Source organism: Plectropomus leopardus, chromosome 21 (assembly GCF_008729295.1).
Source record: "Plectropomus leopardus isolate mb chromosome 21, YSFRI_Pleo_2.0, whole genome shotgun sequence".
Lineage (NCBI taxonomy): Eukaryota > Metazoa > Chordata > Actinopteri > Perciformes > Serranidae > Plectropomus > Plectropomus leopardus.
In genome coordinates, this window is record NC_056483.1 from 6,185,054 (window position 1) to 6,208,249 (window position 23,196).

The following is a 23,196-nucleotide window of genomic DNA, read 5'->3' on the forward strand; positions in this document are numbered from 1 at the left end:
AATTTTGTCTTTACTTTACATCCCTCTTTTCTCTCAGTAGGAATTTGCATTACTTTTTAACTTCTGTAGACATCGGTCAAGACTGAGCACGCTCATAGTTCTCAGTTTGATGGACGTGGTTTAAATAAAGTTTCGTAACTCTAACGCAATCCAACAAAGGACAATATATCAGAACCTTGGAGATGAAAATGCCTTCGTCTGTGGGGTCGAAGGGGTTTCCTGCGTGGCCCTTGGCCCCTCCGCGTATACTGATGCCGAGCTTCTCGCCCGGCTGCTTCTGGATCATAATTTCCTGCGAAGATACAAACACAGCTCATCAGGCGCAGTAATGTGAATATTTTCTCATGTTATGGACACATTAGTAAAAAAGAAAATAATTCAGCAGCGTCTGAGGAAGGGCGATTGCCCAAAACATCACGCGTGTGGAGGTATTTAAGAAATCTTTTGGGAGCATATGCTAGTGTGCGGATTTCCATTTTTTTCATATGGGTACATTAGTATACATTTATTTGGATTAGCTGATGGCCTCACCTGCATCCCAGGCGGTGAAGGGTCCCTCCGCACTAACATGCGGATCTCCTGCTTGTTGGCCAGCAGCGCTCGCACAGCTTCCTGATGTGTGGCGTGACGCAGGTCGATGGCGTTCACTTCTAATATTCGGTCTCCGACGCGCAGTCCACTTTGACATGCTAGACCGTGAGGAATCACCTGATGAAACAAGAAAGTGAGACATGAAATATGCATTGATTTGCCAGTATTTTGGGGGTTTGGGGACCAACGCTTCCTCTTGAGATTTCACATAATCTCTATCAACAGATGTGATTGCAGGTACATTTTAGAAAAAGCGAAATCATCGTCACACGACAGCGGATGCGCTCTAAATTGCATTTTGGCCAACATGTTCCACCTCTTTGCATCCCATCTGTTTACCTGCTGCTTAAACATGCTGGTCCTTACGACTCAGACTACAAACAGAAACCAGAAAGCTTCAGATACCAAAATCTTGTCAGCTGTCGACAGATTCTGCACACATACTGTGCGTAAATATCTGTTTATAGAAATTAAAGATTTCGTGACTCTGTAAAAGTCGTACCTTTGAGATGAAAACGCCAGGTTCATTGATGCCGAACGGGTGACTGGCATGATCACTTCCTCCCACAATGCTCAGGCCTAGAGGGCCACCTGACTTCACCAGGGTCACTTCCTGTTAGGATCAGAGATATTAGATTTGTTGCAGCGGGGGATTTTAAAATGTTTCGCCTAAATCAAACACAAGTTAACCAATTAAGCATCAGGTTACAGTCGAGTCTACGTCTATAATTAGTCTAATTAACACACACCAACTTACTAGATGCACATTTATGTCTTTATGGGAATAAGCCACTATTAAAGGAATAGTTTGGGTTGGATGGAGAAGCACACAGGAGTCGGACACAAAAGCTAAGCTATGCACTGCTGTGGAGGAGAGTTGCAGCAAAACCTATTTTAGCCACCTATTTTCAACAGGAAAATTAAGCCGTTATTGTTCTCTTCAAAGCCAGATTCCTTTAAGAAAAACACTTATTTATCAGTGCTGAACACAGGAGCTGCTGCTCTACCTCTAACTGTTGTTTCGTTTGTGTAATTGTGCGACTTTGTCATTTTAAAGGGTTAGTTTGGATTCACCAAAGTCACACGATTACACAAAGTAAACCACCAGCGGCTCCTGCGTTCAACAAGCTTAAATTACCGTTTTTCCTCAATGGAGTCTGGTGACTTTGACAAGAGTATAGATGGAGAACGTTAATGGTTTTCATCAGAGGAGGCTGTCTGATGGAAAAATAAAGCCACAAAAATATTCAAAATATAGCGCGCACTTAAACGCATGCATTTTTTAGGACCATTTTGCTGCTGAGCCATCCACAGCAGTATATCGCTTTGCTTCTGTGGTGGTACGCCAGCCTGCTTCTCCAAACTGGGGCCGTGCCGACTGACATCTACTGTAACACACTGATGAAGGATAAGAACCTCATACAACCCCAATTCAAACGATTTCAACTACACCTTTAAGTAAAGCGCACTATGTCTGCATTATTGACAACTTGAAATGCTACGCTCTAAAGTGCACCATGATGTAAAGTAGGCCGAGCCTTCATACCATGCACCATCTTCTCTGGAACTGGACAGCATTAAGGATAAGGCGCGGGCCAAATAAACAAACATTAACGCTGAATGCCTTCACGGTCCAATAAAACTTAAAAGCTATTCAACATGTTAAAGCACGGAAGTCGCTGCTGAGAGCTCTCACCTCGATGGGATACTCGTCCTCCATCCGGCTCAGGTTGTTGCCATGAAGGGTGAGGCCGTCCTCCTCCTGGTCCGGTGAATCTGAGGGCTCTGGGGGAGGAGGGGAGTGGGCTCGCGCCCTAGACTGACCTGGAGAGCCGCCTGGTGCACTCAGGTCTCGCTCCACCAGGAGGGCGATGGTGGGGGAGGTGCCAGTAAGGAGCGCTACTGCCTGGTCATGCCTGGCCTCTGTCATGTCTACACCATTGATCTGGATCGATAAAACCAACCACGGAGGGTGTCAGCCCACCAGGACGCTCGCAGTGATAATGGGCCACATTTACCATCGGCACCATGAACATTAGAAAACAAATACATGCTGAAAACGGCATGCTGCCACCTGATACTATCTGTTTAACATCTAGATTTCTATTTCAATGTGAGATTGTGAGTGCACCGAAGTGAATGCTGTTACTTTGAGAAGACCCCAACACTGATACAGCGCAACAGGAACAGGCGGAGAAAAAGAGGGAGCGGGGAAACAGTGGGCTGCTGCTGGCAGTGTTAGCTGGCAGATCTTTCCTGAAGGAGAAAAGCTAATAGCAAGCAAAGCTATTCTACCCAAAAAAAGTCATGAAATTCCCTAAAGTTAGATAATGCTGCTCTTTTTTTATGTAATCACCACTTTTCCACCCTTTTTGCCTTTGTTTACTTAAAATACAAATGGTGATTCTCCAAAAATGTTGATCTTAAGTCAACAAAGGCAAGTGAGGAAGTACTAAAGAATAACTGAATCATTAGTTTTCAGATTAGCTTTCAGGCATGCACAATATTAAAAACTGCACTCTGGTCCAAAGTGACAAGCAGAGGTCAGCGCTGACCCGACAGTACCAGCTCTTACCGTCGGCTGATACGCTGCAGCACACAGGCTCAGCCCACTCCACCCCAACCACCACACCCACCACCAAGCAGGCCAGGAGATGCACTTAACACATTAGTGAGCATGCAGAGACACAGAGAGAGATAGAGAGAGAGAGAGGCAGCCTACGAACAGACAAAAGAAATACTGCCGGGGGAAAGAGGGGAATAAACCCAGAAAGAAAGCAAAGAGGGCAATTCACGGAGCTTTTCTGTGATTCTCAGAGAGCGAGGTGTGCATTAAGGAAATAGAGCGAGAGCAGCTTTACATTCAGCACACCGGAGAGGAGCCGCAGTACACAGTATCAGTAAGTTCACAGTGCAAGTGTGTAAGAGTGTGACTGGATTAGGACTGACCCAAATGCTTCAGCGCTGAAGCTTCAACTGTTGCCAAATAAGTATTCAAATTCTCAGTTTTAAATCACAAATAGCCCATAAATTAAGAAAACGTAATCAAACGTCATTCATTTTGATTACTCAATTAAAACCTAAGCAAACTGGCTTGATTTTTTTAAAAATATGCAACGAAGGCAAAAGAAATTCAACAAAAAATTACTCAAAATTAGGAGGAATTTAGTAAAACATTACATGAAAATGGCCAGAAAATTATCAGAAATGAGAAAATAAAACAGGGAAACATAAACAAAACACAGACAAACCAAAAATTAAAAAACACTAAACATGTATGTTTACATTAAAATATTTTTTTTCCAATACATTTTCCCTATTTTCAATTGTTTACTTTTTTTTAAACTAATTTTTAGGTCATGCTGATGTCACCTTTTCCAATCTCTTGCAATTTGCTGAACATCTCTTGCCAAGTTGCTCATTGCCATTTTAGCCATGTTTTCTCAAGAAATCAAATTGTTCTGCTCAGGTTTCAAAGGTTTAAATGCTTGTGAAAGATGTCTGAATGCAACATAAAAAAACTGATATTGAACACATCTCAAAAAGTTAATTATTATCAGTTTTTCTCAGAGATGGGCATCAGACATGGTTGCAGATACACTATGAAGATGATGAAAAAGTCAAACATTTGGAATAGTTTCAAAATTTGAAGTTTCAGCTTTTAGCAGACATTTCTCACTGAAGCTTCAATGCCCAAAAACTGGTTTTTGGGACAGCCCTAGACTGGATAAAAAATGCAACACAAAGCGTTTCTAATATGCTGAGAGAGAAAAAAAGAGAGCAAAGTCGAGCGTGGAGTGTGATCAGTGGAAGAAACAAAAGAGCACAGTGACGTCATGCAGGAACATCTTAGCAGTAAAAATCTAAATGCTGTAATATTTAACCAAAAGTACAAAACGGTTTGCATTCGAGGACGGACTCTGGTTTACATTACAATGAGGACTGTATTAGTATTTCATCTGCAAACTTGTGGGTTTGATGTATGAGTGTTATTTTCTGCATGTGGTCGGCATGAGAGCTACTTAAGAACTGAGCCTGAATGATGAGAGCAGTGATGTGAGCACATTCACAGTGGACATTTTAAAACATATAGCAATGATGACATAAGTGTTTCCTTTACATTGCTTAGATGGGACAATCTCTGGAAAACTGAGGCCCCAGATCTATATTGATTATAGGTTACATTATCAGGCCACGTTCTTTAGCAATCTCCAAAACTATAACTAAAACCAATGTCCATTTATCAGGCTATATTGTATCATATTTGAACCCACTCTTGAAGTTTTAACTGGCGCTAATCAAGGAAGCGAAAAGGGAGGGACATCCATAAAAACATTGTAAAGAAAACAGTTTTTTATCACATTGAATACTAGTTAGACGGAGCTGTGGATGGAGGCGGTGGGTCGTACTTACAGAGATCACCCTGTCGCCGACACGCAGCGTGCTGTCTTTGTGTGCTGCTCCCCCTTCTGCGATGCGAGAGATGTAGATTCCCTGAAAACAGATGAGAGACATAGTCAGATGTTAAACTTTTATATACATCGTATGAGCCACTTGATCACATCCTTTTACTTGGTCAAAATGTTTGTGTTGCTATATGAAATATAACATAGGTTCTGATTTTACTTAGGTTTACATAACAGTTTCTGTATATTTTGAATGGTGTATAGCAGTAGACACGTTTATAGTTGCATTATTTATTGTAGTATTTCTGTTAAAATGCAGGCTTAATCGTGTTTTTTGGTTTTTTTAACTGTTTTATGTGAGGAATAGGACATCAAGTTAGTATTTTGTATTCTACTGCATTCCAAAATAAACCTCATTAAAGTTTTTTCCTGAGTATTGGGATTTTACGCAATGGAGATGCAACATGAGCCAAAGCTGAGACACCTTGCAGGCTAAGTGACCTCGAAACTATGGTATGTTGAAACGGCCACTACATTTATGACTATATTACACAGAATTAAGAAGCACTTTCTAAGACTGTTTCTTTCAATGTGTTGAAAAGTTTAGTATGCAAGAATTGTCGGTTACTGTTTGTAAACACACACGGCAGCCAAAGTGAAAGCCAGCCCTCGTTTTAGAACGAGCTTTGACTACTTGGCATTTCACATCGCTATATTTGTTTTTATCTGGCGCTCTGTCTGCTGTTTTCGTAGCTTCCTCTTGGATGCATGCTGCCACTACTTGGTTGTTACGTTTTCCAACCTCATCTGCACGGTGGGGGGGGTAAACACCGAGAAATGTCCCGAACAAAGCAAAACAAGAAAATAAGAAAATACAGGCAGAGCATGGTGTCTACAGCTCTTTAACATGTTTGTTACAATTGCGACTTTACAGATTCAAATTTAAGATAATTTAATAACGTTTAAGACCTGGTACTTATGAAATTTTCCCCCTTTCTTTTAGGGAAAATCAAGCATCAACCTCAGCTTCAACTTTTAGAACTGTATGTAAAAAAAAAAAAGACGTTGCTAATGATCTGAAGCAAAAAACGTCCCAACAAGAGACAGAAGTTACCTTATCATTCCACAGATACTTGCTGGCCTCTCCTGTCTGTGTTTTAACTTGGTTGGTGGTAAAGTGGTCTGGTGCAACAGGCTGCAATGCTGTGATGAATCAGTGTGCTATCTGTGAGCTGTCTACAGCGTGGATATGAGCCAAAAATAGAACTACCTATTTACAGTAAAGCGTGCCAGCGGTGATTAATTAAAGGATAATAAGGTATTAGCAGCCCACAATGGCACAAACTGTGATTTAAAGCTGTAAACATAAACAAAGAAACCCATATATTATTACCACTGATTAATAGCATCTTTGATTGGTAAGACATAATCAGACTCTGCAGCACAAGCAGCTCATTAAGAAACCACAACCCCTGAGACATGTTGTCCCCTTTCTCCTGATAGATAACACACTTTGTTAAAAAAGCCGAACTCTCGCCAAAACAAAATGTGCAAACACATGCAGGAGCAAAGTCCACTGCACCTCCTCCTCAGATCAACCAATAACCAACCAAGTCACTGCATCCAAGAGAGGCAAGACTTACAGTCAGACCGCCTAAATCATGAGTTTATGAGTCCTTTCCTCTTTGTGGGCTCGCTGGGTTGCACGAGTTGCAAAGCAGTATTGCACTGGCCCAAATATACACCTCAGCCCATCCAGCTACACTGGACCTATCAGGTGTCAGGGCTGGCTATTCATATCTCCGTCTCCCTGGTGATGACTGTAAACGCTGCGGCTAGAATAGACACTGTTAAAAGACAGATCGCTGTGACGGAGACAGTTACTGCAAACACTCTGTCACCCAGCTTCCCAACTTCAGAACTTATCATCAGCGATTAGCTAGTAGATGGTGTCAAAAGCTTTCAATCAGGCCTAATCAACTAGCAGCCCGGAGTTGGCCCAACTCCGGCCGTAGATCAGTTCTGTTGACAAATAAAACTTGAAACCTGAAGAAAACAAAAATCATGTAAATAATGGATATTTTGCCACATTAAATCCTTTAGACCAGCAAAGCCTGTACATTTGGCCTAGTGGCTTCTGAACGTCACAACTTGCCAGCTGGATTGAAAAGTATGTTGTCTATTTTTTTTCTAATTGCAAGAATTCAACCATTTTTTATAGCCAAAAACTGTTAAGACAGAAATCAAAGACCTTGAATGCATCAGGGAAACATAAACATATAAAAGCCTTAAATATGATGATGAGATTAAAGTATGACAGCCATACCCCAAATAACAGTGTAGTCTATGTTAGTCAGAGTGGAGTTATGGGTGTGTTTTTATGTCTCACCGTGTCCGCTGTGCGGTAGGGCGTGGAGCCTTTGCCCCCTGCGATGCTGAACCCCAACCCCTTGTCGTTCCGGATCAAGCAGGTGGAGAGCCGCTGTCGAGGTCCACTAGGAGTCGTATCCGAGTTGAAGGCGATGCCACTACTCCGTCTCTCCCGGGGGAAGTAGTCGTCCTCCGGCCTCAGCGGCGTGGTGGTGATGGCGTTCTCTGGCTCCACCATGCGCTCTCGCAGCACCGACATGGAAACTGTTGCACCGGAGCTACGAAGAGCTTCAACGGCTGTGTGATGTTCAGCTTCATGGAGGACCACTCCATTCACCTGAGACAAACAGAGAGAGCGAATGACTTGCAGTTCTGTTAATTTAACGTTTTTGCTGTAGAACCAAGGTAAGTGTTGTTAAAGGAAAAGTACACAAATTGTTTTACCTCCAGGAGTTTGTCTCCCACTTTCACCCCTGCTCTGGCTGCAGGACCTTCCTCAGATACTCTGGAGATGAAGATTCCCTAAACACATCAACAAAAGAGAAATTAATATGCAGAATCTAGAGCTTCTGATTTCTTAAACCTATCAAGACTAGTTACACATCATACCTCGTCATCTCCCTTGTACGGTGTCGATCCTTTCCCTCCTGCAATGCTGATCCCCAGACCGCCTGTTTGTCGCATTATGGTCAGCGTGTGCTGCAAGTTGAGGAGGGGGGAGTCAACAAAATTACTAATGAAACCCCTCTAAACATCACTCAGCTCAGGACAGATTGAGAGGGAGGTGAGCCCACAATGTGGCTATTTTTATTTTTATTTTTTCTTTAAGATGACTGTCATTTATTTTCACATCTTAAAGAGTAACTTAACTCCCACTTTTGGCTTGTACCTTCTCCCCGGAATGTGAAAAAAGTCTAAAAAAATGGACTGAGCTGTGACAGGGGCTAAGAGACGTCAGTCATCACGTCGTGCCACCTCTTGATCCACAGCACCTCCCTACCCATCACACACAAACACAGGGGGCAGTGATGGGGGGGCAAAGGGGGGCTGAGTTGGTGATAAAACCAACAACACTATTGATTACTCAAATATATTGCTTTTCAACTGGAGAAAAGTGGTTTGGGAGTGTAGTTACTCTTTAGTAAGGCTTTAGTTAGGCTATATGCTCTGGGTCACCTCCCTCTTTCTGCCAGAAGGTGGTGTCAATGTTAACACAGCAGCATCCTGTCATGCTAACAGATGGATGGAGAGAAACTTTGACTTCTGGAGCCTAATGTCAGTTTTAAGTGGAAGGTGGATGATTTGTGACTTGAATTAAGCTTTGGAGACATTTAAAAGGGTATATTGTATTTTTCAAACTTGACCCTGTTTTCACGTTTTAGTGTCTAAGTGACTAATGAGAGCAACAACTTTTGAAATTGAACAAGCGGGCTGCAGGACATGTTTGCACATGTAATTTATTTCTGCTAAAAGTGCTTGTTTTTGCCACTGATGGGGTCAGATTGATATTCTAAGTGTCTAGGAAAGTTGTGGAAAGGATACCTACAGAGATAGACCTTTTTGTTAAAGAGGAAGTTTTGTTTAGCTTGAAACTGCCTCAAAATCACTACTGCCAAACCCACCACACTAAATTTACATACACAGTAATTTCAGCATGTATAAAACCGGCAATATTTCAGAGTTGGTGATTGTTGGAACAGTGGAAAGACAAACCAAGACAGTTTTTATGATTCTCATTTCATTTCTGTCTTCTTTGAATTAAGTGCGTTACTGTATATTTGAATGGGATCTGGTGGGTTTGGCGTGAGCGATTTCAGGGAGGTTTCTGTTTAAACCAGGCGGCTCCTTATCTTTCACAAAAGGGTCTGTGTCTGTAGGTTTCATTAATTACTTAGACTCAACAAACATGGGAAAACAGGGTTCAGGTTGAAAAAGAAAGTTGTGCTGTATGTGGGGAAGTTTTGTGTTTGTAAGGACATTAAAAACAGGATGGCCAAAAAACCTCATTTGTCATCTACCAGTAACCACTCAACTGACAGTAGACTTCAGACATACGCAAAGTGGAAACATAAACTGTCTAAAGCCCTCTTGAATTTGACTCACAGAGGCTTGACTCTAACTGAAAACATACAGTGCGTCTTGTGTATGAACTGGAGGAGGGCCTTTATAACATGAAATACACACTAAATATGGCATAACAGACTGTGTATATTCTGTGTACTTGCAAGCCATGCACAAAGAGGGAGGAACTGCAGACAAATGAGGGACAGGTGGAAAGAAAAGGGAGAAATGTTGAGAAACAGATGAAAAGAGTGTGCTGTGTCCTGGATGTGGAGACGGTTTTGGACTTGTTGTATTGATACCCTTGCATTCACCATAATGACGTAACATTAATCCTTTCCAAGGCAAACAAGGCAGACATAAATACATAATACATTTTCCATGCAATACTAAAAGAAACTTAAATGTTTCTACTGACAAGTTTCAGAATAGGTTTTCTTCACCAAGTCTAAACAGCTTTTAACATAATGAAAAAATAATAATAAAAAAAAGACAGTTCAAAATGAAATAAAAAACTACAGATTAAGGGAATAGTGGGCCTTTTTTAAAATTGGGCTTGTATGCGATATTATACAACGTACTGCTTTTCTAAACTGGGGGCTCACAGGCCGACATCTTTCCCTTTAACAGTGTAAGTATTACCATTTGAACATTTCAAACTTTAGTCATATGCATCTATACATTTTTTACAATATGAAAATGAGACTACTGAGAAGTAAACTTCATCCATCTTCGTCAGTGCGGAGCTCCTCCTCCTCTGGTCGGCCGTTGAGTTACCTGCTAAACAAAAACACCTGGAGGAAGTTGGTGAAGCAGCCCATTCACTCCAGGGCAACACAGCGTGGACAGAGGATGAAAAGGAGCGAAGCAGCAGAAGCAGAGGAAAGGTGGCAGAGACGTAGTGGGGCAGAACCTGATGCTGGACTGAGATTCACACGACTGTGTCTACAGTCAAAGTTTTAGCTATTCGGGGTTTTGCCGACATTTTAGAAGAAAATAGCAGGGTGGGAAATAGGCACACAATCATATACTGCCTAAAATGTATAAACATTTTAGAGATGCAGGCATCCAGGGGACTAATAATGTCTTGTTAGGATCAGGGTTTTCAACAAATAAAGAGTATTTGCAGGACGACCAACAAAAGTTTTTGTTGTCTCGGGTGCTGTGCTGTGAGCGAAGCTGCTGTTCACTGCAAACACAGGGGTGGTCGATTCTGCGTTACATGCAACGATATGTTAATTACCAAAAGTCATGTGACATTACAGACTATGATGTAACTCAGAGTTCTGTACTTAATATTTACTGAGCACTGTTTATTCAGAGGAAGGCCAAACAAACTCAGAGATTAAACATTATTCTGTGTAAGTAACCGGCTTTCCTGGATGACGCAAGACTCAACACGCAAATTCTGAGGCTTAATCTTTTCCTGTATAAACTAAAAAAGAAATGGAGTCTACAAATGATTAAAGAGAAAAATTAAAAGGACTGCTGAAACCTCCTCCAAATCAGTGTTACTACATGTTTTCAAATAATCAGGAGTAAGTCGAATGCTCACTGTTAGTCTCTGTGACTAATAAATATGGTGGATCACTTTTGAAATGGGTAATGCTGCGAGGGCGGTGCGATGAAAGAAGCAGTTGTCATGGTGAAACTGTTCGATACAAAGCTGCAGTACTGACTCTGGTGTTGTTGTGTGTATGTTGCTGGTATGTACAGCACAATATTAGCGTATTCGAGCCTATCTGTCGTACAGGGGTCAAAGTTCGGGGTACACAGAATATATGACATGTGGACTGATGCACATGATGTCGACCCAAATTTACAAATGTAAACTTTTAGCTGTAACACCTTACAATTCCCCGCAGCGACAGGTGCTGAAGTTAGTACAACAAGCTGATGGGAGACTCCGTCACCTAATGGTGCGCACAAATAAAATGCTGTTGGGAGACCCGCTGGCTTTTAGGTTTTAAGGTCAACAAGGAGAGAGAGTTGTGTATTAAATGATGACGGTATGTCTGCGTTGCTCCACTGTGGTAGGATATGTGAATGGAAACACATTCAACATATTCACGCATATTCGACGGCATCTCCCAGATGTTACAGATACAGATAAACAATAGAGACGAAAAATATATATTACTGTTATGGAGTCAGATTATCGGCCTGGCTGATCATTGGGGCCGATATTTGGCATTTGCCGATTATCTGTATCAGCATTTCATTTTAATGATCGCTGATAAAATTAATTAACTAAAAAGTGCAAAGAAAGTGTCAGCATGGAAGTGAACCTTTTCTTTCTAAAACTCTTCACTTTTCACTTGACTGTATATAAAACAAGCTGCAGGGAACTTGCTGCATATGATGTTGAACATTTCAGTTTTGATTAAACATTTGCCCAAAGACGGCGTTGAAGTTTGTTATATTCCAAATTCTAAATATTGACAGAAAGATTTTCATTTTCATTGTAAATCTATATTGATTCCAAATATCGGTTTTCGGTCTCATTAACTACTAATAATTGTTATCAGCCCTGAAAAACCAATATCGGTAAACCCCTACTATAAAGAGCTAAGAGTCTAATTTCCCAGGATGCACTTAAACAAGACATTTGTAAAACCTGCAACCACCATGCAACTCCTGCTGTCCAGTGAATAACCAATAAATGCAATAAATGTCTACTTCATTCCTGCATTCAGGTTCTGCCACACTGCCCGTCTCATCGATGAGTTGTTAGGGGGTCCCTAGTGATTGGCTTGGATTAACCATGGGTTTCTGTGGGAACTTTCTCCACCTCTGAATACAGGTGGGTGAATGAGTGGGTGAGTGAGGGACACAGAGAAACATACTGGACGGGAAAGAGTATGTACAGACCTCTTCCTCCTCAATTCGAGCAGGTTCAATCAGCAGATTATTGACTTGATCAAATGACACCCCCTGTTAGGACAGGAACCAGCGAGAGGCATGCGGATTAGTCAGGCCAAAATAAAAATATGCTCACACACACACTTTCTCACACTTTCCATAAAATTCACCAAACACACCCCACACTCAACTGTCTGCTTTCAGGTTTTGGGAACTTTGAAGTCCACTGAGATGGACCACCTTGAAGCAGAAGCGATCCCACACTCACTCCCCAGCCACCAGAAGCAAATACAGGCAGAGATGAAGAGACAAGACCAAGGAGCTGAGCTACAGAGCAACACACATAGTGTAGAGAGAGCGGACAAGAGAAGGCAAAAGCTCCCAAACCAGAATTAGCCCAGTCTCCACACCACAGAAAGCAAATTCCTCCAGGAGCAAGTTTTAACTTGGACAACAGGCTTATGCTGTTCAAAAGAGAAACTGTACAAGGTTTTAGTACACCTTCAGTCTGCAAAAAGCCAAAATATCTACAAGGTGACTGTCAAACGTAATTCACAGAGAGTTTAACAAAAAATATTTAAGAAAATAAAAGCGATCATGAAAATAAATTTTGCTGAATTTGATTTACAGGAACAATGAAGAGTATTTTAGGGTTGACCCCTGAAAGTCAAAGATTCGAATCATCAGTTGGAGACCCCTCAGTAAATTGAGACTCTTTAAACTGAGCAATCTTTTTTTGTTTTGTTTTTGGTTAGTCATATTGCTGTGTACATCTGGGGACATTTCAGTCCCCAAATGTAGCTGTAGACTGAGCACTCCTCACTTTCACTCTACTCTTTGGTACAAGGCAGCTGCAGACACAGACCCAGTGTGAGTCTGAGTCAGACGGAGGCAGCTGCACGGAGGAAGAGAGACTTTTCCTGGTCAGACTCCAGGATAACGTTATCTTCTGCCTTCTGATTAGAAGTGGTGGATTTACAACTCACTGCAACTTAATATGATACAGCCTCTGGCTTTTTTCTGATTTCTGGTGCAAAATATGTTGCACATTTCTGATCTGTCAGTGCCGTAGTTAGCATGCATTAACCAACTTGGCTTGTTTACCATATTATGTAAATATCACTGTCACCCTGAACATCCTGCCAAATCTTGTTCAAACTCTTGTTCTGCATTCATTTGGTGTTGAAAAAAAATATGTTTCGAACTTCCAGCATGTAAATGCTCACGTGTGATTTGTAATATGGTATTAGGTTGTTGTAACCATTAGTTGCCACATCAAGTTTCCTTGATTAGTTAGTAAATGTATTTATTAGCATTAGTAAAGTGAAGCAATACTTGTAGTTTAGAGGATCTATGGGTGCAGTAACAAGTGCGGGACAAAATTACTTATACCTAAAACTGTTATCAACCTGCTGTTGAAGAGTAATTAAATAAAGCACATTTTCTTTGTACATCACTTTCGTTTCCACATTTGGACTTAAAGCTCATGAACTAACCAAAGTCAGAAGAACGACTTTTCAACTCGGAGAGCACATGAATGCAGCATTAAAATCTACATGGAAAAAAATGTAAAACATACTAAACAGCCAAATCCAATAAAATATTCTGAGTTGGGTACAGCCATAAATTTTTACTCGCAGTAAGTTAAACATCCCGTAGAAGATTTTTGAGCCGGTTGGATCTCACCTTCCAGCTCTGCCGGTATAAGCTCTGGTTGGTCTGAGGTCACACAAACACACCCACATTCACAAACACACACACACGCGCGCACACACACACACAAGATTTGGTGAGATAATAATTTTTGAGTGTTAAAAAGGATTTCTACAATCAGCGTGATGAATCAAAAAATACTTCATCAGTTCTCCCCAAATACTACTGATCAATAATAAGGAGATTCATTTTCATAAGCGGCTCCTGAGCAGACTTCAGTCACGCCATTCACACTTAACGAGCACACACACGCATAATGTTACAAGAGCAGAGTGTGAAAATGTCATTATTCAATTAAATCAGGAGAAGTTTAGTGCTGAACTGGGCTAGTGTTGTGCAAGAAAGGCCTGCAGCTGCTCGTGTGGAAGGACATTTATCATCTGACATTAAAGAACTTATATCTGGTGTGTTAGTTTTGGAAAGATTAAGAAGCTATCTCACGTGGAAGCACAGTGAATTTCTAATGTGTCTCCAAGTACGAGACAATATCTGTTAATTTTTGTTGTTTATGAGTCAAAGAAATCTAAATGATGTGAGGTGGAAATTTTTGTCTGAGTGTTTGCAGGCGTTTGGTGAAGGACATCTTGTCCTTGCATGGGACAGAGAAAAGACAAAGCAAAGTTTGGGGACATGTCAAGTTTGTGGTTTAACCACAAAATCAACTCCTAAGAAAAACACCTTGTTTTAGAGCAACAAAAGTAGACATTTTGATTTCCACAATGACCTTGCATGCAATGCCACATCCTTAATATATGCTGGCAGCCCACTCCAAACCAAATGCAACTTGCAAGGTGGTCAGGGCACTCTATGCATACAGTATTAAGTGTCTGCATAGATGCAATGAGCAAGCAAAAAATATATTCAATTTAAATATATTCTGACAACATAAACAGAATATTTAAGCAGAAATATGTTAACTACCTGATCTGGTGTGTAATGTACAGACAATACAAGACTATGGAGTAGATTTCTTTATGTGTGTGCAAATTTAGAGAAAATAATGTTTTTTCTTTCTATTTACAGTTTCTATCCTCCACATTCCTAAAATGCACCCTAACCGTGTGTGGATCTCGTTTTTACCTTTACTTGACTGGAGTTAACCTGCAGCCGGCTGTCCTCGTGCTCCTCCATCCTGTGATGGTGCTGAGGGGTGTGAATGCTTTGCTCGTCCTCCTCGTCCTGCTCGTCCTCCGCAGCTTGTGTCGAAGAGTTCATGCCGTCAGGACTGAAGCCCTGCAGCAGCGCAGCCACCGCCTCGGGCTTGGGCAGCTTGGTGATCTTGAAGTGCTTCTTGTAGTGTGGCGTGTCCTTTCTGATCAGACGCTGCTTCTCAGCGGGGAAAGCCGGCCTCTCTTCTTCGTCACTCCGCTCACCGTCTTCCCCGTCCTCCTCGTCGTCGTCATCCAAACCACGGATGATGGGCTCCTCTGCAAAGTGCACAGTGGGCTGGAGAGAAGAGAGGTTGAGATTTAATTAGAAGAAAACGGGACCACAAAGACTTCCTTTTGGTTGGAAGAATCCTCAAATGGGGAATAACACATAACATGTTTCAAATATTCACCTCAATGTACTCCACCTCCATCTCATCCAGCTCCTCCTCATCCTGAGGGGAGTGGCCGTCCACGAGGTCTTCCCTCTGAGAGGCCACTGTCACATTTTGTCTGTCCTCATGGGAGGTGGCCGACAGCGTGCTGTTGGACACCTGGGAGTCATGGCTCTGATTGGAGAGGTCACTGAGCCGTTTCTCCTAAAAACAAAGCAGTTGCAACAGTTTGATTAATTCAGGATGCACCCCTGAATAATGATGCAAAAAGTGGAGTTTCATAAGGTTAAGGACAATTTTGGCTAAATGTTTATTGTTACATAAAACATTCCAGTCCAGCAAAAAAGTTAGAAATACCTGGCTTTTGTTGGCGAGTTGGCAAAAATCATACTTGCCATATCAGAGCATTTCAAAGACTTTTGAAATACTCATTTAAGACATTTTAATACATATTAAGGCGTAATTTTATATAATTGAATTCATTTTCATTTTTAGACATGTTAAGGACCCTCGGGAACCCTGTTTACACTATGATGTATGTACCTGAGGATCAGGGGACTCTTCTTCTCCATCCGCTCTGGATGTGTAAGCTTCATTCCTTCTCTCCTCAATCACCTTCTTCATCACCTTCAGCTCACTGGGGTGCGGCGTGGCTCTGCGCTGAAGGCCCTGAAACAAAGAAAAAATTATTAAAAACATACATTTGAAGACGAGTACGCATCACGAATACTTTTGTTGGTCATAACTTTGATTCATTAAAGTACATGTCACTTAAAGCAAAACAATTTTCAATCAGGATTTGCTCAAACAAATTACCACAGAGATGTAAAGTATCAAAGCTGATTAGCAGGAAGACAAAACAGAACATTATCTGAGTAAAATGACATGAAGGGGACATAAAATGACACTCACTCTGCGCTCTGCAGCAGCCTCATCATCCTCATCCTCCGCCTTGGTCTCTTCCTGGAACTGAATGACCGACACCCTGTTGAGGTTGCTGTCCGTCCAGCTGTCATCCACACTGTTCTGCAGCAGGTTCTCTGTGGAACACGAAGAACAAGGAGAGAAAGACGTCAATCTGAGCTTGAAGCTGTAGATTAATCTTCAGTGGACAGCTTCAAGAATAAGATCCTGAAAAGTCCTGCAGCCAGGGTTTCTACAGCATAATGCAAATTAGATTTAGACTTTTCAAGACGCTTTTAATGTCACCAGGGATGAAATCTAAGACCAATTTTACAGTAGCCAAAATTGAAAAACAAAACAAGACAAACACACACAAAAAAAATAACCTATTTTTTTCCCCCTTAAGGTTAGGAACAATTCTGCACAAATGTTTATTGTTAAATAAAACATTACAGTCCAGCGAGTTTTCTTTTTTTAAGTAAAAAAGTAAGTAAAATCAAATTAGATGTAACTATTTATTTTGTGATCTTACAATGCAACATTAAAAAAAGTTGACTCATAACGTAATACTTGCCTTGTCTGAGCATTATTAAGACTTTAGAATAAAGACATTTTAATACCAATTAAGGCCTTATTTTTGTATTAATGAATTCAAAGCCTTTTAAGACTTTTTAAAGACCCATGGGAACCCTGTCTGAGTGGTTTTATGTGCTACAACTAGTTAGCTAAATGACTACAACAAATGGTAAAGCTCCAATACGAGCCAAATTTCCTTCCGGTCAATACAGTGAATAAGTGAGGCTATTTACATGCTGCAAATCTTAGAATTTTAGTACTCAAAAGGCAGATTTATGGATTAATTTGTTGAACAGATAAGACTCAAAAACAGGCTGTGTCATATTAAAATATAAAATAAGTATAAAGTAACACTACTGTGACTTCAACTGTGATTAAGTTGGATGAGGTCACGTGTACAGAAGATTAAATGTCTTCCACATTTGCATGATTGACGGAGACTTATCCTATTGTACATGTCAAATGAAAAACAATATCAATCCAATTAAAACTTCAAACTGCATTAACTAAGTGCCACTCACCTAGGCTCGGAGAAGGCTGCTGAGGCAGTAAATAGCAGGTCAGCACCTTCTCTCCCGTGCGCTCATCATCCTCTGTCTGGAATTTGAGCATTGGCTGTGACTGGTTCTCTGCGAGCCACATGGCCTTCAGATTGAGGTTTGTCAGGGCAAAAGGCAGGTTTTGTAATCTGGATAAGAGAAGGCATGAAGGATGAGACGCAAGCTTTCCTTTTCCATATCTAAAAATAAAATGCGCCCCTGGATCATAAATAATTAAATGGTGATCACAAAACTCTCTGACTTTAAGTTAAAAATTCACAGAAACTTTTTAATTTGAGGCAAAGCATTACAGGAATAATCTTCGTAATTCTGCTGAAACATTGCTCCCTCTATAACCTTTCAGAAATTACCAAAGACCCTTTGACAATGATGCATTTGTTTTTGGTTTTTCAATACATAATTTCCATAATACATCACCAGGGCTTTAAAAATCCATCCGCAGCTTGTTATTTTGTTAGCTCGTGATTGCATTACGAGGAAAAGTTGGAGGATAAATGTCTCTGCAGGATGCTGGTAACGCCAAAAGTCCATTTTGGCAAAGGCATTCTAACTAAATCTTTGACCTTGGCACAAATTAGTTACAGTTCAGGCTGTTAAGTAAAATTTACCTGTTTCCAGCCACATCCAGCACATGCAGCTCTGTGGCATCTGCAAGCTCAGCAGGCAGCTTGCCCAGGCGATTGTCTCTCAGTGAGAGAACGTTGAGGCTGGCACAGCCGCCCAGCTCTTTGGGCACGCTGCCCAAACGGTTGCGGTCTACATTCAGGTTGGTCAGCTTCTTCAGCTTGCCCAGCGAGCGAGGAAGTGACTTTGAGGGAGTGAGACAGAAGCCATTAATATTCAATGAAAATGATAATGAGGCTAAATAGCCGTTAATTGGACTTGGGTATTGATGTGCACGCATACATCCAAACTAGGTCAGTGCGAGGCTGCTGTAAGTGGTTTATGTCTCCATACCTGTAAAAGGTTCTCTGTCAAGACGAGTTCTGTGAGGTTTTCACACTCTCCTATTGAATCAGTCAAGTGGGCCAGTCTGTTCTGGTCCACCTTCAGGATGGAAAGCTGCTTCAGGCAGCCTGGACACAAAACACAATAACATTTTATTGTAGTGTTGCAATAAGACAACATAGACAATATGTCCCCGTGCTTTGGAGTAAAATAAAACAGATTACAGGCTGTTTGATATTGCCTGTGTGACTCTTCACTGGCATTGTTATTCCAGTAGAGGGCGGTGCTGTTCTTGTTTAACAGAGCACCGTCCCCCAACACACAGCGGGCCTGCCCCTGACTTTACTTAATCTGCTGCTGTCTAATTAAATGGCAAAGTTTCCCTCGGTATGCCAGAATTACACATTTTCCTAGAAGGGACACTAATAATACAAGTACCAGGAAAAAAATTCTGTTTTTTAATGTCACCCTATATTGGCCATATTTCTGTCTCCCTGTTTCATAAACACGTAACAATAAATCACATGCTCCTTCACTATGCACCATGTATCAATGAATTAAATGATTTTCTGACATAATTTTCCTCTTCCATGCTGCTTTTCTATAGCAGTGTTCAGGCCAACTTGCATCCTGCATGACAAATGCAGCTCGCTCATTTATCTGAACGGCTCGAGTTCAATGATGCAGTGGGTCATCCAGCAAAAATTGCTTTCCACAATTGTTAAATCCTGTCTTCGAGTATTGCACAATGTTGTGCATTGTTTTGCTGTCTGATAAGTCCCTAAACATATAAGCGTTACTCAAAGTGGACCTCCTGGATCATTTTTCATGTCTCTCACGAGGACCCTAAACAACACACTCGTACTAATGAAGCCCCCTCCACAGTTTTAATGCAGAGCTGTTTTCTATGTCTGAATAACTATGATAATAGTTAATACAAAATTGCCTGTTCAAGCCGGTAATGTTACACCATTATGTGTGTAATTCATCACTAGGAGATTTAAAAGGCAGTTAGCAGATAACTCAAAAAGAAAGAACAGCAACCGAAAAAATGTCCGCAGACTTGGGAGACATTTAGGTCAGACGGCTCCTTACCTAAGGTTCCCGAACATTTTTTCTAATGAATTTTCAAATCTATTCTATAAACTTTCTAAAACATTTTACTGCATTTCCATGACTTTATTTGTCGTCTGAAGGCCAACTACTATTAAAAATGCTCTTCACAGGGATTTGCAAAAAAAGTAAACTGCTGGCGCCAGCTAACTTTGTGTATCATGTACAACTGTATAAATAAATGTAAATAAATGTATAAATGTAATATAAATAACTAACTAGTAAATAACTTTGTGTATCACGTGATACTAATGATATTTCACCTGTCATTTATCAGAAACAATAAAAGCAATCAAACCAAAATTAAAAGGAATTAAAATAGATGACACAAATTAAAAAAAATAAAATTTAAAAAAAGATGACATCAAATAAAGTCTATAACAATGAGTTTTAAGAAATGATTTAAAAGGAAGTCACTGAATCCGCCGGCCTTATCTCGTCAGACGGGTCATTCTAAAGCCGAGGGGCCCTGATGGCAAAGGCACAGTCACCTCTACTTTTGAGTCATGTGCCATATTATGACCATATTTATAACAACAGCCCGAACAGTGTATAATCACACTTCTCAAAAACATTCTGTTGAGTTTTGCGTCTTGTTTTTTACTATTTTTACTTGTCACCGTCAGGCTCTTCACCTCCACCTGGTGCTCCCAGCTGCTCCTCATCTCCAATCAAGCCAGTATTTAAGCAGCAGCCTCACTCCACTCACTCTTTGCCAGGTTGTCTTTGCTTCCATGCCTGACCTTCATGCACTCACTCTTGGACTGTTTTCCTGGTTTTGACTCGGCTCGCCTCTGACCACCTCTCCTCCTCCCTGCCTCTGTAATCATCAGCCTTCTGTCTCCGACCACGAGTTTTGCCTGTGCACTTCCTGGTTCTCGTATGCCTGTGGCTGCTGTTTATTGTTCTGATGGTACATCGATTTCCCGCCTGTCCTTATTGATCCCGCTTCTGTTCCTACTGGATTCGTCTGCTCCGCTGCCTGCCTGCCTGACGCCAATCCTGCTTTTTTTCCTTGACCACAAGCTCTCCCTCCCCCTCCCCACCCCAAAACTGCTATCTGTCCCTACTTACCTGGAATCTGGTTATACTCACCTTTGCTCACCGACACTGCCCTTTTTGTTATATATATATATATATATATATATATATATATATATATATATATATATATATATGGCTCCCATTTTTTTTTTTTCCTATATTTATCTTGTCCATACCTTGCTTTGATATCCGCCTTTTTCCAACAATTCAAATTGCTCGCAGAATGCCAGTATGCTATCTAAAAATCCCACACTGGTGCAGCAGTATGCCACCACTGACTGGTTCTGGGTTTAAAAAAAAAATGACAGCGCAGTAGTCATTTTGGGAGCAGTATTGCAGGATACTTGTGTAAAAAGAGCTAATGTTTCTGTCTGCTTTGTGTTTTCTCACCTATGCTGTCCGGGACGACCTCCAGCAGGTTCTGTGTGAGCAGCAGGTCAGTGAGAGCCAGGAGGCCGTTGAGCTCTGAGGGAAGCTCCTCCAGACGATTCTCTGACACATCCAGACACACCAATCTCCGGAGGTTCCCGAGCTCCTTCACAAACACAATAAACAATACTTTGAGTGAGCCACAGGGCACAATATAACCATTACCTGAAGTGCACAAACAAGAGGAAGAAATCTGCTAGTGGGAGTTAATTCTGCATGGGTGTAGATGTGGACAATTCAAGAGAAAAGACACAACGTTCTGCAAGAGGCAGCTTTAAAAAAACCAACAAAACACACACACAAAAAAAAAGTTAAACTGTACTTACTGGTGGTAATGAGGACAACTGGTTACGATCCAGCCAAAGCTCCCTCAGGTTGGGGAGAGCACCGAGGGTGTCCGGCTAAGAAGTAGAGAAATGGATAAAAATAAGAACACTGGAGCAGCTGGACTATTTTTGTTAATGTTTGAAGTGCAAATGCAGGAACTGCACGCTCTAATCAACACACGCAACAGTAAGTCAATCTGCTCCATTTAAAAACTGTCAGAGGATGCGAGACCACAGCAAACGGGAATCATGTGCCCCGAGAAGACACGCACTCTGTAGATGAATTGAATGATTAAAGGCATCAGTCATTCATGAACACTTTGATGTCAGTTTGTGGTTGAACATAGATTTTTGCCTTTTAGTCACAATCTTTAAGATGGTTTTTACAAGAGAAACAATGTTCAGTTTGAAAAAAAGAATCAGATTTTATTCATCTGTTTTTATATTTTTATATCTGTTTAACAGGCCAATGTCTTAAAGAAAAACTATTTTTAAATACAGTTCTTCTCATTTGGGATTTCACATTTTTGTTAAAGTGTCAGTATTTGTTGAGTCGCTGAGCTAAAGCCTGCCAAGATAACCTTAAATTGAAATGATAAATGAAACTGACCCTCTAAAAATACTGGCTTTATTCCATTAAACAAAACACAGGAAAAAGTTACAAGTTATGGGTTGCAATAAAACCCCCCAAAAATATTTACCACCAAAAAACAATAAAATAAATAATAGATGTAAAAGCCAAAAAAGGTAGCAAAAAGTAATTTAATATATAGTTAAATATAATTCTAAAAACAAATTTCAGGTCATTTTCTTTTCCTAATTCCTTGCACATCTCTTGCTGTTATGCTCACTGTCTTTTTAGCCATGTTTTCAAAAGAAGTCAAACCAATTTACTTGGGTTTTAAAGGTTTAAATGCATGTGAAAGGCGTCAAACAGCAGAAGACAACTGATGCTGCTCCGGGTTTAAAAGGGTTAAGGAGACTGTCAGTGAAGCAGTGGCTTATGGCAGTCGAAGTTTCATCGTGATGTCAGGTATTTGCTCAGCCTCCGCCCTTATCAGGTCACGAGGAATTGTTTACCGTCCTCTGGGACATGGTGGGCGTTCCCAGGATTAAAGTGGCGCTCATTGTGAGGTATGGGCGGTGAAAGCTACATGCAGGGCCTCAGGTGAAGCAGACAGGCTCTGCTGCGTTAGGTGAAGTAAACATGTGGTTTGGATCATAATTATTGTGGTGGGAATGTGAGAAGGATATTTGTGAAACATGTCACTCAGTGTGTGTGCTGCACCTGCAGTGGGAACCTTAAAATAGATTATTATATGGTACAACTGAGGGCGTTTTTGAGCACTCAGCTTATCTACTGTTTATTACATTATATGGTTGGAAAGCACGAGTTGTTGTCTTACCAAAACTTCCAGTTCATTGCTGCCCAGGTCCAGCTGTTCCAGTTTCACCAGGAAAGAGAGTGACCTGAATGCACATACAAAATAGCACAAGCATTAAGTCACGCAAATATGTGCCTTAAAATAACATGGCAGAGCTTTTCAATCTGTTACGACATCCCATTATTTGGCATGCACTGACATATGCAAAGAATGTTTTTGAACTGGCGTCATTAGCTGTAACATGTAGTTTCTGCCATGTTCCTCCACATTGCTAAAAACCTCTCACCAAAACTATTGCATTTGTAGATGGGAGGGGTTCTAGCTAAAGCTAAAAATGACTAAATGCTGATTTATTAAAATAAAATA

General features: G+C 41.0%; 1 protein-coding gene across 1 annotated transcript in view; it reads right to left on the reverse strand.

Moving 5' to 3' along the window:
- scrib (scribble planar cell polarity protein) overlaps positions 1-23,196 on the reverse strand; it is an 81,044-nt gene that overhangs the window by 13,429 nt on the left and 44,419 nt on the right. Inside the window, 19 exon segments of the mRNA XM_042510528.1 lie at positions 176-292; positions 532-708; positions 1,094-1,204; positions 2,288-2,536; positions 5,005-5,085; positions 7,387-7,704; positions 7,812-7,889; positions 7,977-8,066; positions 12,300-12,362; positions 15,084-15,449; positions 15,565-15,750; positions 16,090-16,215; positions 16,459-16,586; positions 17,547-17,713; positions 18,194-18,393; positions 18,543-18,661; positions 21,081-21,225; positions 21,446-21,520; positions 22,852-22,915. Of these exon segments, the coding sequence (XP_042366462.1) occupies positions 176-292; positions 532-708; positions 1,094-1,204; positions 2,288-2,536; positions 5,005-5,085; positions 7,387-7,704; positions 7,812-7,889; positions 7,977-8,066; positions 12,300-12,362; positions 15,084-15,449; positions 15,565-15,750; positions 16,090-16,215; positions 16,459-16,586; positions 17,547-17,713; positions 18,194-18,393; positions 18,543-18,661; positions 21,081-21,225; positions 21,446-21,520; positions 22,852-22,915 (2,860 nt within the window).